General features: G+C 39.9%; 1 protein-coding gene across 4 annotated transcripts in view; it reads right to left on the bottom strand.

The window, feature by feature from the left end:
• Positions 1-16211, bottom strand: part of LOC124716957 (1-phosphatidylinositol 4,5-bisphosphate phosphodiesterase) — a 425614-nt gene that overhangs the window by 83246 nt on the left and 326157 nt on the right. For all 4 annotated transcript variants that reach the window (XM_047243553.1, XM_047243552.1, XM_047243551.1 and 1 more), the window contains 3 exons: positions 13516-13616; positions 10294-10460; positions 1368-1578 (listed from right to left, as the gene is read on the bottom strand). In XM_047243553.1, the coding sequence (XP_047099509.1) occupies positions 1368-1578; positions 10294-10460; positions 13516-13616 (479 nt within the window). The remainder of the gene's footprint in view (positions 1-1367; positions 1579-10293; positions 10461-13515; positions 13617-16211) is intronic.

Here is a 16211-nt window from a genome sequence, read left to right as displayed (position 1 = left end):
CCAAGAAAGGGGCGCAATAACTGCCCAATAAGCTAGAGGAAGTCTGTCCTGGTGACATCGAATGATGGAGGGATTCAAACAGTACAAACGGAAAAGGTCAAGTGAGCAAGGAAAAGGCAGATTGCAACAGCTTGAAGCTGGGTAGTCAGGAAGACGGGTTGACTATAAATGTTATCCTAGATGAGCAGCATCACTCCTCTATGAGATGGAATGTCCTCCTCAGGGGATGGTCAAAGCAGACCAGGAAGAAATACGAGAGTTCAAAGCTGTCATGAGGATGCAACTTTGTATCCTGGAGGCAGAGAACAAGTGGAAGCTGTGATTCTAAGAATAGCCATAAGTCCCCTTTATTGGAGCGAAGGACGCAAACATTCCACACGAGAATCGTGAAGGGGAAAGGAGAGCAGGGAAAAAATACAGTGCACGAAGGCTAGAGGATCCTGCTCCATAAGGTCTACAGAGGCATCAGCATTCTCCATCTGTCAGTCTCTGGAGTCCATGGCAGAAAAATGATCGGAGGTGCACACTGGCGACACGGAGGTCGGCCAGGCAAGGGTATCACGTGGCGACAACGTCGGAGAGGATCTCCGAGTCAGCAAAGGAGAAGTCCATTTCCCTTCGTTTGACTTCTTGGAGACTTTCCGGCTGGTAGAGAAAGACTCAGATGTTTATTGGCTGAAGAGATGTAGGAAGTCTTCGCAGGAGTATTCCTTCTGTCCTCTCTGGCCTGTCAGTTGTGTAGCAAGTGACTTTGCCCCATGAGGCAAAAGTTTCGAGGATTGTTGCACAGCTGGAGGAGGAGACAGGGACATTACCATGATGCTGGGCAATTTCACAACCATGGTGTTAAATTTTAGGTCACGTGTCTACATGGCCACGTCCTTTGTGGAGCGAGATGTGGCAAGAACAGTACTGTAGGTGCCAGATGGTACAACCCATGGTTTCCGACTAGCCAACAACTTCCGAGCAACCGGGTAAGCCAATTTTTCCTCCACCCAGATCTCCTGGACAGCCCACTCGAGATACACTGGACAATTTCACAGCACAGTTAACATTGCAGTTGATACAGCAGGGAGAAAGAGGCGGATAATCACCCTCGTGAATATCCCTACCGCAGGTTACGCATTTGGCCGAGCGTCGACAGGACAGTCGGGTGTGGTTGCAATGACGACACTTGTAGCACTGCATCGAGTTAGGAATGTACGGTTGTACTGTGATAACTTTGTGGCCTGCTTTGATCTTTGATAGAAGCACCACTCTACCAAAAGCAAGAAAGAGAGTGTGTGTGGGCACTAAGGATAAATCTACTTTTTTAATCATACAACAGACTGCCACAATGGCCTGATCGAGCACCTTCCGTTCCTCACCTGCAGCCTGCCAGTAGCACCTGGCGGTACATCTCGACGGAGGACTTGCCGCCGAACTGGCGGCCCGTCAGGTAGGTGTTGTGCGAGCTGTTGATGTAGTAGTGGGCCAGTGGCTGGTCCATGTCCATGTAGAAGTCCAGCCGGTCCAGGAAGACGGGCGCATTCTCATCAGACATCAGGTACCGAATCAGTCCGTCCTTTGTCAGCTTCTCTGTGGGGGGAGGAAAAAAGTGAGCCCGACCATAATTGTTGCAGACACTATTTGTTACAGACTACTTCTCACTTAGGCAGGTAGGAAAGCGAGAACTATTTCCGTGCTGAGAATGTACACTTAACAATTCTGTCAGCAGTTGCAGTATCTATATTAGGTGACTAACTTCAGATTTTAAAGGTTCATTTTCGAACCTGACCCATTGATGCTGCAGTGACAGTGCCTCATCTTAATACTAAACATCAGTGTGGAAACACATGCTTTATAAATGTCTACAGAATACATGCTACAATCCACACATGCCTCTTACCAAGACAATCATTAATAATTGCTTTAAGAAATTTAATAAAGTCGCTGGCTCCCTGCCAGCAAAATGTTGAAACTGAAAAACTAAAAATATGTATGCTTTTCTCAGTACATTTTTAATTTCATTCATTCATTCATCATTCATTCATTCACTCAATCCCTTTACTGGGTTCTGCTGGGCTATTTTGTGAAATAAGGCAGCAAGTTTCTGTCATCTGACGTATTTCGAAGTACAGTCCACACACATGAAAATTACTGTTCAGGTAGACCAAAACTTTCCAAGGCCACAACGTTGAGCAATGAAACTATAACATTTGTTTAACTGTTGCATAGTCTGGTAGCCGAATAACATATTAGTACAATGCTTTTTCAGCAGTGGCACGACTTTTGCTAGTTTGAGAACATCTGGAAATACACGAATTACCAGTGAAAGAGTGAAGATGATTGAAAATGACATTACTGCATGTAGAGTGCGTGCTTTTTATATGAAGTGGTGGTACAGTAGTGCTTCAATTATCAAAATTGGTTGGTTGGTTGTACCGGGGGAGCATGGGTGTTTGGAAAACTGGTTTATTCGGATAATCAAACTGTATGCTTTTATTTATCAATTTACCAATAAAAACTACACACATTTGTAATAACATGAATCTCTTTTGTTATTAGAAAGGCAAGCACAATAGGAATGTATGCAGCACAAAATAGTAAACAAAGAACTGTTTAATACATATGAATTAATCCATAAAAAAATTCTTAATTTTGGTCTGTCTAAGCAAGCTTACCCACTTACGAGCAGCTAAGCAACCCACTTTTTCCAGGACTGATATGTGATGCTGGTCGCTGTCATCTTCAGCTTCAAATCAATGTAAGGCAGTATCTAAACATGAATATGCTTTAGAAGTAGGCGTCATATTTTTGTCTTCATTTTCTGGATCACTAGATGATGAGATGCTGGTGGCATCAGCTTTATCAGTGATGAGGTTTACAATTTTGTTATCCTGCACGATTTGGTGCCCTCGTTTGTCGACACTCATCCACTCTACGTCTTCCTCCTAACATTCATGTCAAGTGAGTTCACTCGTCATACTGAGCATTTCAGCTACATCTTTCTGTTGTTAAGAAAATCTTTTAGAAACTTATTCTGCTTGTTTAAGATGTCAGGTGAGGCTGAGTTGATGTGTTGTCAAAAAGTGCTAATGTTTTTTTCCTTTTGCCATTCTTTAACTGCTTAACTTTTACAGAGGGTCAAAAACCATTTTGTAGTATTGTACTATACATCCATTATCTATGGTAGACATTAATATGTCTGTTCAATGTTTGAAATAAAAGTGGTTTCTTACTTTGACCAGTGATGAGCATAAGCAATCAGTGGTGACCAGTAGCATCAGAACAAGCTAAAGCAGTAATGTAATCCTTGCTTACTTTAGGACCTAGGGCTGCTAATTCATGACATGAAGCAAGAGCTTTTCTTGACAGTGCTTTCCAATTGAGTTCAGTTTTGTCAAAAGTGCAAATATTTTCGATGGCATAATCTTCTTGTCTTAATACATTTTTTAGTTTGATTTTGAAATATCCAACTGATAAAGGACCAGCAGATAGTTTTTCTCCTCATATTTGAAGCTCACAAATGCCATGTCTTGACAAAGCATTTTAACCAGCCAGTGCTCACTTTAAAATTTGACTGCCCTCCAAGATTTTCACTAAACTGAATTTCTTGAATACAATGATTCGATCGGATGCTGGGGGTAATATGGAAGGACAACAGAGTGCCAGATGATTGGAGAAAGAGAGTTACAATACCACTGTTTAAGAGAGGAAGTAAAAAAGAAGTGCATCAGTTACCAAGAAATCTTACTGATACCATGCTGTCTTAAGGTAATGGAAAAGGCCATAGAAAAGAGACAGAGAAAAATCCTAGAATATCAGTTTGAGGAACAACAACCTGAATTCAGAAGTAACAGGGGAATGGCAGATCTTTTTTTCCCCCTGTCAGTTAATTGAGAAGTACTGGGAAAAAGCAAAGGATCTGATAACAGTATTCCTGGATTTGGAAAAGGCATGCAACAGTGTATCAAGGGATAAAATATGAGAATGCTTGACAAAAAATAATGTTCCTGATTCACTAACTAAAAAAATTGAGATACTGTATGAAGTTTGTGAAAGTAGTGTACAAGTAGTAGATGGAAGATAAAAATAGTCAAGACAAGGAGAGGTGTTCAAGTACGGCAGTTCACTTTCCCCATTACTTTTCATTACATTTATGGACACAAGTGTGAAAGAAATAAAGGAAGTAGAAAATGAGGATCTTAATGCTTTTGCTTTTTCTGATGACTTCATTATTTGGGCAGAGATGGAAATCGACCTTCGGAGGAGACGAGATTGCTGGAATAAAATTTTAAAGAATTTGAGTTGACTGTGAGTAAGAATAAGGCAGTGGCAATGAAGATGAGTGGGACACACACACCATGTAATAACATACTGCAAGTAGAGAAGACTGAATGTGTGAAAAGTTTCAAGTGACTTAGCAGTGTCATATCAAGGGAGAGAATTGCTGAACTAGAAGCTTTCAGAAGAGTAGCAGAAGGATTCAGCTTTTTCCACCAAGCACGAACCCTAATCTAGGACAAAGTGGTCCCTTTAAGATCCAAGCAGACCATGTATAAAACCTGTCTCCTGCCAATCATGACATATCACCTGGAAACCTGTGCCATAATAAGAGAGAAGAGGTTCAGCTGCAGGCGTGTGAAACAAAGTTTCTTAGGTCAGCTCTACAAAAAACCAGGAGAGAGAGAGAGTCAGGAACAAACAGATAAGGAGAGACCTGCAGGTGACCTCGACCATAGAGGAAAGAATGAGTGCTGCAAGGTTGAACTGGCTAGGTCATGTGAAGCAAATGCACCCACCTGGAGCTCCATGTCAGTATTTGGGGACAGACCAGGAGAAAGATCAACTGAGTGCCCTACGAAGAGATGGACAAACTAGATTAACAAAGAAATCACTTGTACACAGCATCATCTAGAACGACATTTGTGGCAAGCTGTGCAGTTTTACGACTTGCCAATCAATCAGCAGAATTGAACTCAGGTACCAACCTCTTATTCATTGGTTGCAGATTCAGCTTCTTCTAACCTTTTATTAAACTGGTTCATCTCTCTCAGAGAGAACAATGTTTCATTTATGCAGCAAAGCTGACAAGAGTAATTGTAACGGAGCACAAACAGTTACAACTGTCATCAAGTCAGCACTGTCGCCAGGGATGGGAGTCTGTAACGATGGAGGCTGGCCCACACGAGCAAGTAACAGTTGGGTCAAGCAGTCGTCCGGTCAACTGATGTTCAGATAACGGATGCTATACTGTACTTCACCAGTACCTCTCAAAGTTTTATTGGTTAAATTATTTCATTTTACTCAAATTTCAACAGTCTGTTTTGAAGACAGAGGGAAAAGCTTTTGCAATCTCAAATTTCCCAGAGAAATGCACTGTCAGCCCTCTACAGTTCCCCCGAGTTACGTCGCCATATGGAGGACTGGAGCGGAGTGGACTGGGCTGCTGGCAGCTGCCAACAAGTGGCAAACACACAGTTCTGATGATATTTTACTACAGTTTCTCTTTAGGTAATAGCTGACACAACTCATTTTGCGTGACAAGTTTCGTAACCTAGTATTGTGACAAATTACTATTTCTAGCATCATAACTCCACTGTTCGTTTTTCTATCTCTAGGCTTCAAAACTGTCAGTAAACTTTTGGGCAGCTGTGTATCTGTTACAACAATATTACAGAAACGTGTTCTAATGCCTTCCATTACCCATTTTTTTTTTTTTTTTACTGATCACCAAACTGCAACATGAACTGTCAGATAAGAGACAGAGCATGACCAGCTGTCTCAAGCTCTCACGACATCCCTCTTGTGGCTGCAGCTGGAAACTGTCCACCCTTAACAGTGTGCAGCACACGAAGCAAACTGTGTAAGTGCTGCTCCACAAGTTTGCCCTGAAACGTTCGTCAGTGGACCCAGATCCTTTCTCTGCACTACTACACAATTAGAACTGGTCCAAATAAAGGCCAGTGGTCTCAGTTTGACACACAAGATGTGATTAAATGTTTTGGCTACTCCTCTACTGTTATAAATAAACTGCAGCAGTCTGACTACTTGCAGAAAGATTCTGACACCCAACTATCAGACTGAAAACTGTGCATTGCTAACAATTCCACACACCACCTCCAGCCAATTTCTAACAGCTTCTGCCAACTGTCTGCACAGCAGCAAAACGAGAACAGTGTTTAAAATCAGTTGGTCAAATGACACATAGAAACACCCCCCTTTTAACCCTAGAGTCGGTGTGCTGGTGTATTTTATACACCAAACTCACCTTTTGCACTCTACATGAAGAAGGCCAACGTTATATCCATCTAAGTGCTGTACCTTTCTAGTCATTGTTTAGCTTATGTTTAGTTGTGTCAGAGAGGTTACAGCATTGACAGGTCTAGGGGACCGATAAGTTATTCCTGGAACTGCAGCAGGGGTGTACTGTATACATCACGTGCCTGGTCTCTTAAGTACTATTTCAAATTGTCAACATAATCTTTTGTACATTTACACAATGTGATGTGCCAAAAAGTGGTATATTTTAGAGATGTACATTATTATGCTTCATTAGCTGCTAACTAAAGTTCGTTTTCTGATTGTAGGGTGAAAGAATGCTTGACAGAGGAGAAATTAGAGTAGACTCACTTAGAGATTCTTGCGGAAGAATATGACAGAAGAGATGTTGATGATGATGTTTTCTGATGGAGAGGATAAAATAATATTACCAAGCGATCATGATGGTCACTCTAAAATTGAATGTAATGAAAGATTACCTTCGTTAGACACTGAAGACAATATAATTATTGGTAATGGCAAACAAACAAACAAACAAAATGGATGAAAACTGATATGCATAAAAAACATCACATTTGCTAACAAGAAATATTATCAAGACCTTTACAAGCCCTAAAATGATAGCACGAAGTACTGACGAGGAAATTGAATCATTCCATAAATGACAGATGAAATTGTGCACCTTACAAATGTACACATTCACAGAAAACAGAAAGAGGAAAATTATTCTAGAAACAGGAATGTTAAGCTGACAGACTGTAACAAAATTTCTGCAGTATTAGACATTCTTTATTTGATTGGCCTCAAAGATTGAAACCACACAAAGGTGTAGGAACTTGGGTCAAATGAAGAACCCAAATTATTGTTTTGAGAGAGCCTGCATGAGATACAAGAGTTTTTTTTAACGTTTCTCAGGTTTATCAGATTCGATGATATAGAAACTAGGGATATGATATGTGAAACAGATACATTATCAGCTCTTAGGAGCTTTCTGAATACATTTGTGGAAAATTGCATGGATAGTTATGATCTTCGAGAATTTGTTACTATTGATAAGAAAGTAAAAGCAATCAGAGGCCATTGCATCTTCATACAAACATTCCCAACAAACCAGCCTCAAAATATTTGCTCTGTGTGATGCCAAGTCATTCTACACTCTTTTTCAGAATATTGTGGCAAATAGCCAGAAGGACCATTTTGTGTTTGTAATAAGCTATTTGCTACAGTATGTACTCTAACCGCATGAGTAAAAGGCACAAATATAAATGTGACACCAGATAACTGGTATACTAGCTACTTACTGGCTCTCTCTCTGGTGAAAAACAATATAACTTATACAGGAACTATACACAAGCATAAAAATGAAATACTACCCGAGTTTTTGTCCAACGAGAACTGAGAAATCAGTTCAGCAGTTTTGGGATGCTAGAATGACATTACTACGGTACTGTACGTACCTAAACATAATGCATCTCTTCTACACATTTCCACAATGTACAGTGAGGTAACAGTATCTGAGGCCAATACGAAGCCTCACATTATAGCTAGATTGTAATAAGACAAATGGTGGGGTCAAATCTGTTGACCAACTGCGCAATAAATATTAAATAATGCAAATGACAAGAAGATGGATTGACTATACAATATGCACTGTCAAACGTGGCTGGTATCGATGCATGTGTGTTATTTCGAGCAAATGAAAAGAAGGAGAAATTTCCAAGTACAGTTCTTCTATAGAACCTTTCTTTTTAACTCATAAAAACACACCTTATCAAAAGATGTGCGATACCAAGTGTACCACTTGATGCTGGCACACACGTGTGCTGTTACAGAGTTCAAGAGATGCATATACAAGAGCAACCAGTAAAGCAAAAAGGCAGATGTAGAATTGTGGAAGGGCAAAGAAAAGCTTCACAACAATAAGTTGTAGCTCTTGTAATGATTTTGTCTGTGAAAGTCATTCTCAAACAACAGTTCTCTGCAAAAAACAGTGTTTGTTCTTCCAAAGTAGAAGGCAATTAATTTGTAACTAAATTATTCCAGTGCTCCTGTAACTATTAAGAGTGCACCTTCTCTAGGATTAAGTTTCTACAGTAACAGTTGGAATTTATTGGACGTGATCAGATCCTGCTGAGGCCACTTCGTCCATTCACCATTAACCGCTAAACACCAAACGCCACCCACAGTCACCATCTGACAGTCAAGCACACACCTGCTCAGGTAAATACTTGTATCCTACTGCCCAAAGGGTTGCCAGCTGTCAACCTGATATAACGACAATGAGAACAATGATTATAATAATAATGATAATAATAATACAACTTTTCCGTATATTTGCCAGTTTTTGTAAAATTATTATTTTATATGTCCTTTCCATATGTTCCCCTTTCCTCAGTTCAGTTTGTATAAAGCACACTTCACGTAAATACGGCAACAAAAGCAGCATGTGCCCATAAAAAAGGTAGAGCTGTCAAGCACAGACTACATTGTTATGTTTTCTGTGGGGTAAAACATTTCACAGGTGAAACACTCCCCAATTCGGACCTCCAGGTGGTGATTACTTAGAAAGATATCATCCGTGAGAAAAATCAACATTCTGCAGCTCAAAGTGTGGTTTGTTACTTCCATTAAAGTGAATGCTTTATCGTCGCCAAGATATGTAGAGCGCTGACAGCAAATACAGTAAATCTGGTTTATACACATACTATCTCTGTAGGTGATGAAGATAGTGGATGAATGTATTATGGGTTAAAATAAATTTTTCACATAGTGAAGACTAAAATTTAATTCAAATGGGGGACTGGAGTGCAATACTATGAAAATGAAGAGAAGGAAAATAGTAAGAGAATACAGAGTGTAGGAAAGGAGTGAAAGGGGAAGCCACCTGGTTGAATGAATACTGCACAGAGCAGAGTTTAATCATTGCTATCATTCAGTTTAAGAACCACAACAGAATGCCACAAGTGTGGAGGAGAGCTGGGGTTATCGGTAGGTTTCTGATAAAGATATTCTGAAACTAGATTAAAAATTGCACCACATTTCCAGGAGCAGACGCAGACTGTGGCCGTAATCTATTAGTTATTAACTGATGCAACTGCACAAAGTTAGGGAACAGAACCCATATAATTTAGAGGAACCAGAGGTTTTCGAAAGTCCCAGAGGTTGCCCACGACAGGCCTTTCACCAGCAGGAGAGGCAGTGAGGGGGCAGGGTCACAGGCAGAGGTGCACACTATCTGTTACCTTTTATCTACTGCCGACACTTTTGTCCGTTATATTTGCTCACAGTCCATTTGTTATGAGCTGGTCTCTGACAGTCATGTATTCATATTTTTCCCTAACTTCTTTAGTCTCTATTCCTTTACACTTACAGTTGAGAAAAAAAAGACATAGTCCCACACAACTGAAGAGAGAAACAGTCATGTGGTGCTGCCACTTGGGACACCCAGAGGGGCAGTTCAGCCACCAATTGAAAAGGCTCCCGTCGCTCGGCACACGACGGCATCCGTGCTCACAGTATGTGCGAGTCGTGTGGCATGTGCATCTGTTGAGTAGAGACTGCTGTAATGGGAGCATGTATGGATGGATCACCACTGACAGTAACTTGTGCCCTCATTCTCCGAGACACTGTGGCCAGCTTCAGAATGTAGCCAGGGATACCGAGAGGTTCAATGTTCTGGGACAGCGGACATTAAGTCTGGTGATTGCGAACTTTTTGTCATGATTACTAGCAATAATTTTTTTCTTTCACCACCAAGATCCAAACCAGCTATCTCCGAGCAGAGTGCCACCACACAGGCACGTATTAGCGACCTCAGCTATGGAACAGGTGTTACTGATAGAGCTATGTAAGTCCCCAGAATTCTGAAAGCTGCTGCCTGTGTCTCACATCTACCTGTCGACCCAGCCGATTTCTCTCGCGAGTACAGCTATCGTACTTTTCATTATTCCTTATGTAGCCCGACATTTTCATTTTGATTAAGTAAATGGAAATTAACCATAGTTCCAAAGGACCAATGAAATGACTCACTCTCATTCTTGGCTTCCTCATCCTGTTCGTATGTCGTTATTATTTCTGCAGCCCGCTTCTCATCGTACAGTGGGTACAGAATTTCATTGAGGCGAGGATCACGCTGCTTCTCGTTGAGGAACGTGATGAACTGATCAAGGTTAATCCTGTCGGCTTTTCCCTGTGTTCTGGAAAAGTTAAATATAAATTACGAGTGTTGTCAAAATAAAGAGAACTCGCTCACAATTACATCCAAAAGTTAAACTCAATACTAGAATAGGCTATCTGTTTGACGAAAAACATTTATGTGCACTCAAAATGATCACCTAACAATCGAAATGTTGTTAAACTGTAGTTTTAGTTAGCTGAAATCTGTTCAGATTTTACTCTTGGGTTTCAGTTAAGAACTTAACATTCATTACACAATCTTGTAGAAGATACTCTTCTCAAATTGTACATGTCATATGCATCTCCACAAGACTAATTTGAGTAAATGCATCCACATGTGCTATTCTCATGGAAAAAACAAAGAATTACTAATGCAAAAATCTGAAACAGTTTGCAACAATGGAATCAAATACTACGAAAGAAAAAGAACTGAAAAGTAACATATTATAGGTCTGACCACATCATAGCAATTGCAAATGTTGAGACACCCAGACGCAATTGAAACCATCCAGAAAGTACCAATTTGTGTTTCAACTCTCCACCACTGAATGGCAACATTACACACACAGCAAATAAGTTTGCGTCCATCAGTGCACGAGAAAGTCTTAGCACCCTGCCCGTATCATTCCTCCCATTAATGCAATTCTCTCAGTGTGTACAGAGCTGCAGGAGTGTCTTAACAGAGTGAACACTTATTATTAGTTTACCCACATTTGGAGACTGTCATTGCTCGGCAACTGTGTACTGAACTTATGAACAGCTGCTCCAATAGCTAATATGTTCCTTACTTTTGTCCACAATCTGTTTTTAATTCCACATTTAAGTCATTCTCTAGAGGATCTGAAAACTGGCATGCAGTGAAGCAAAGACAATGTAATAAAATACTGTACTATACTAAAGTCCTGTAGGAAGACCCCCTTATGAATGATCACTCATTTCGAATAATATATGCATAATTTCTGGGGATCTGTAAACAACCGTCAATGACTGGATAAGTACGAATAATCACTTCTGGCTACAAGTGTATTGAGAGAGACTGCGACGGTCAACTATTTTGAAAACGCAATACGATGTATACGTGCTCATTTACAAGATACAACTCAGGGGATACGAATTCTATTGTGGAATGACCATTACTCAAGTGCATTCCTTCCTCATTCTCACTCGTCACGTCACTCCAGGTGTGGTCCTCATGTCGGTAAACTCTTCACCTGAGAACTGGAAAAGTGAAGATGTGTAAAGGTGTTGCAGCATTTCTAGTGCCCATTTCTGTAAAGGCAGATGGTCTCTGCACCCCAACTGCTACAATGCAACGAACGGATATTCCCCTGAAAGCCAGTTTTACTGCTTAAAAGGTGACCTCCGCTTGAAAGGTGCCAGTCTTGAGCTCCAGGTAATCATCACCTCAAAAGGGCCAAATTCTGTACATACAGTGCAAAAGAAAGTGTCATAAAGACAGGCAGGCCTGCATCAAAAGAGAGACACTATAATCCTTCTGTTCCTGAATGTCTACGAAGCCATATTAACACAGAACAATTTTATTGTATTTTATGAGTGAAAATTAATGTTTAGGACCCCACCACATTGAGGTCATCAGAGGCAGACTAGACTCTCGTATCAGACAAAGGTGGATAAGGAAATTGGCCGTGGCCTTTTGTAGGGACTGTCCCCACCTTTCACACCGATTCAGAGAAATCGAGGAAACATAAACCTGGGTGGTAAGGTGGGGATTCAAACAACTAAACCAACAACTGTCGAGTATCCGACCGCGATTCACCTCGCTCGGTCTCTTTCGAAAGAGCAAAGAGACATGTCAAATATGTGTTATTTTGCATTAAATTCAATTATAGATTTATTTATCTATGTCACCATGTTGCAATTCACACTTAAGTGCCCGGAAAGAGGTTCACTGAACCACTTTCACACTATTTCTCTATCATTCCACACTCTAAATCACACAAATCAACTAAATAACTGAAACACCTAGGGATAACAACTACGAATAACTTAGATTGGAAAAATCGCATAGATAATGTTGTGGCAAAGATGAACCAAAGAGTGTATTTTATTAGCAGACAACTTAGAAATGCAATAAGTCCACTGTTGATGCTGCCTACACTACACTTGCCTATCCTCTATTCGAGTATTGCTGTGTGGTATGAGATCCTTACCAGAAAGGATTGACGAAAGACATCAGAAAAATTCAAAAAATGGCAGTTTGTTTTATATTATAGAGAAATAGGGGAGACAATGTCACAGATACAAGAGTTGGGGTGGCATTCATTAAAACAAAGAAGTTTTTCACTGTGGTGAGATCTTCTCACGAAACTTCCACCTCCAACTTTCTGCTCTGAATGCAAAAATATTTTGTAGGCACCTACATATATAGGTTGAATGACCATCGAAATAAAATAAGAGAAATCAGAGCTTGCATGGAGAGACTTAAGTGTTCACTTGTGCTCCACACTGTAGTTCTACACCTAAATACATCTTTGTAACTGTTTCTTTGCGCGCCTTATTCTTCATGTGTACTATGCACTGAAAGTTGTGAGTGATGTTTAACATGTGTGAGACTCTGCACAAATGGAGCATAAGAAAACTAACAGCTAGCAAAACAAAGCAGAAACTCACACATCAAAAATGACACAGTACAAAGAAATACACACTTGAAAATGGGAATCTTTTCCCGAAATGCATTGAGTAAACCACAAATAAAAGAAAATCATAACTGGTAGCAGAAAGTTCTTTATAAAAAAAACACTATAATAGTTTGTTCAGCACAGGATATTTACTTTCTGTACACCTATGAACATTTTGATAGTAAGGGATATTTAACATTTTAAACTACAGTACCAGACCACAGTGTGGAAAAATGTGAGGAATCAGAAGCACGGAAACAATCAAAACACCAATATTTGTTAGGATGCTATTTATGTCCAATTATTTGTTACAAAAGCCACATATGAGGTCTACAACAAACAATGGGAAGAGTAATAGCTCACAAAGAAGATCAAATTCGTAGCCAAACTTTTGGACTGTATCCTCACTCAGAGCTTTTCGAGGAAAAGTACTTACATTGACTGGAACAGTTCTTCGATATCATTCCTTGGACATATTTTGTGGTACAAAGCGTAAAATTTGTCAAACGTGAAATCTGCAGGCTCAATTACATCATTCTGAAAAAAAGGAAGCAAAAACAATTACTGTTGGTCACGTAGCGAATATCTGAAATATAAGTTAATACAAAAGGGAACTGAATCTAAAATGTGGTCAAGTGCTTTAATCATCTGGTGAAGGACTATTGGTTATATAGGGCATGGAGAAGGCAGGCACAGTGAGAAGGAGAGAGGAAGGGGGGAGGGGGGCGAAGGAGTATAAATGAGGGAAGGTGCCAATGGTCATTCAGTGATTGCTTGCCATCATATGTTGGTTTTATTTTATTCTATAACACATTAAATTTGCAGCTGCATTAAAATATTTTTTTCTAATGTTAAAAAATATAATTCAGCCTACTTTTAACATAAACACACACACACACACACACACACACACACACACACACAATCCCACCTCAGTTCTCAAATTCTCATAGTACAGGGTGATTCAAAAAGAATACCACAACTTTAAAAATGTGTATTTAATGAAAGAAACATAATATAACCTTCTGTTATACATCATTACAAAGAGTATTTAAAAAGGTTTTTTTTTTTCACTCAAAAACAAGTTCAGAGATGTTCAATATGGCCCCCTCCAGACACTCGAGCAATATCAACCCGATACTCCAACTCGTTCCACACTCTCTGTAGCATATCAGGCGTAACAGTTTGGATAGCCGCTGTTATTTCTCGTTTCAAATCATCAATGGTGGCTGGGAGAGGTCGCCGAAACACCATATCCTTAACATACCCCCATAAGAAAAAATTGCAGGGGGTAAGATCAGGGCTTCTTGGAGGCCAGTGGTGGAGAGCTCTGTCACGGGCTGCCTGGCGGCCAATCCATCGCCTCGGGTAGTTGACGTTTCATAACTAACCTTTTTCGTAGGACTCTCCATACAGTTGATTGTGGAATTTGCAGCTCTCTGCTAGCTCTGCGAGTCGATTTTCCTGGGCTGGGAACAAATGCTTGCTGGATGCATGCTACATTTTCATCACTTGTTCTCGGCCGTCCAGAACTTTTCCCTTTGCACAAACACCCATTCTCTGTAAACTGTTTATACCAATGTTTAATACACCACCTATCAGGAGATTTAACACCATACTTCGTTCGAAATGCACGCTGAACAACTGTCGTCGATTCACTTCTGCCGTACTCAATAACACAAAAAGCTTTCTGTTGAACGGTCGCCATCTTAGCATCAACTGACGCTGACGCCTAGTCAACAGCGCCTCAAGGGAACAAATGTACAACTAAATGAAACTTTATAGCTCCCTTAATTCGCCGACATATAGTGCTTAGATCTGCCTTTTGTCGTTGCAGAGTTTTAAATTCCTAAAGTTGTGATATTCTTTTTGAATCACCCTGTATATATGACAAACAAGATGGCACAGCAGTGGACCATACATCAAGAAGCGACATGCTTGTCAACAAAACAGTCATTATCAAAGTCATTCTAGTCTAGGGAGCAGAAACCAGGAGACTCTAGTACACCTGATCTGTTGTGTCAGCACTGGTAAAGTGTGTTGTCCAAAAAAGATATTACGAGAAAACTGAATTTGAAACTTTGATGGAAAACAGTAAATTGAGTTATCAAGACAAAATACACCCAATAAGTAATATTGATATTATGTCCTTCAATAGACCTTCGCTTCATGTTGTTCCTTCGATTTGTCTTTTAATTGGCACAAATAAGAAAAGTCTCTAAAACAATTTGAACTTCTTGTTTCACAGTGAGTCACTGGGAACTGTTAATGGATTTTTGCTTATTTTATGCATTATACACAATTAATTTAATATCATTTATTCTTCTGTTTAACACACATTGTACACAAAAATACAAAACAGTGAAAAGATTCCTAAGTACTAGAATTATTAAGGAAATTTTGTATCTAATGACAAAAAAAATTAACAAGAAGCAGCTAATTTCCTTGCAAGTCATTCGAATGTTAAGTCAGACAACAAATGATAATAAATACTGCACAAGAACATTGGATTTTTTTTTCCTCTCAAGAAAATTATGGCCTTATTTCTTTATTATCTACATCTACATAGATGCACCAAAAGCCACTGTATAGTACGTGGCGTAGGGTACCCTGTACCACTACTAATCATTTCCTTTCCTGTTCTACTTGCAAATAGAGAGAGGGAACAATGACTGTCTATATGTCTCTGTATGAGCCCTAATTTCTCGAATCTTATCTTCATGGTCCTTACACACAATGTATGTTGGCGGCAGTAGAAAAGTTCAGCAGTCAGCTTCAAATGCTGGTTCTTTAAATTTTCTCAGTAGCGTTTCTCGAAAAGAATGTCGCCTTCCCTCCAGGGACTACCATTTGAATTCCGAAAGCATCTTGATAAGACTTGCATGTTGTTCAATGAGAATCAGTAAATCATATTCTTTTGTTGTGCAAGCAAGTATGGTTTAGTGTACTTCTCTGGCACAGAAAGACTGCTGGCTTTCCCTCTTCCCAAAACTCTGAGCCTTAAATGTTTCACCAGTAGCAAGTGTCACTTGATGCAAAACAGTAGCGTACAGTTGTCTTTAGTGAATAGTAAACATTTCACATTCCTCAGTTTCAATGTTGACCAGAACGGTGTACTTTGCATTGCTGTTG

The sequence above is a fragment of the Schistocerca piceifrons genome, chromosome 9, assembly GCF_021461385.2.
Source record: "Schistocerca piceifrons isolate TAMUIC-IGC-003096 chromosome 9, iqSchPice1.1, whole genome shotgun sequence".
Taxonomy (NCBI): Eukaryota; Metazoa; Arthropoda; class Insecta; order Orthoptera; family Acrididae; genus Schistocerca; species Schistocerca piceifrons.
The sequence above is the reverse complement of the archived record's forward strand: the minus strand, read 5'-3'. Positions and strand labels throughout refer to the sequence as shown.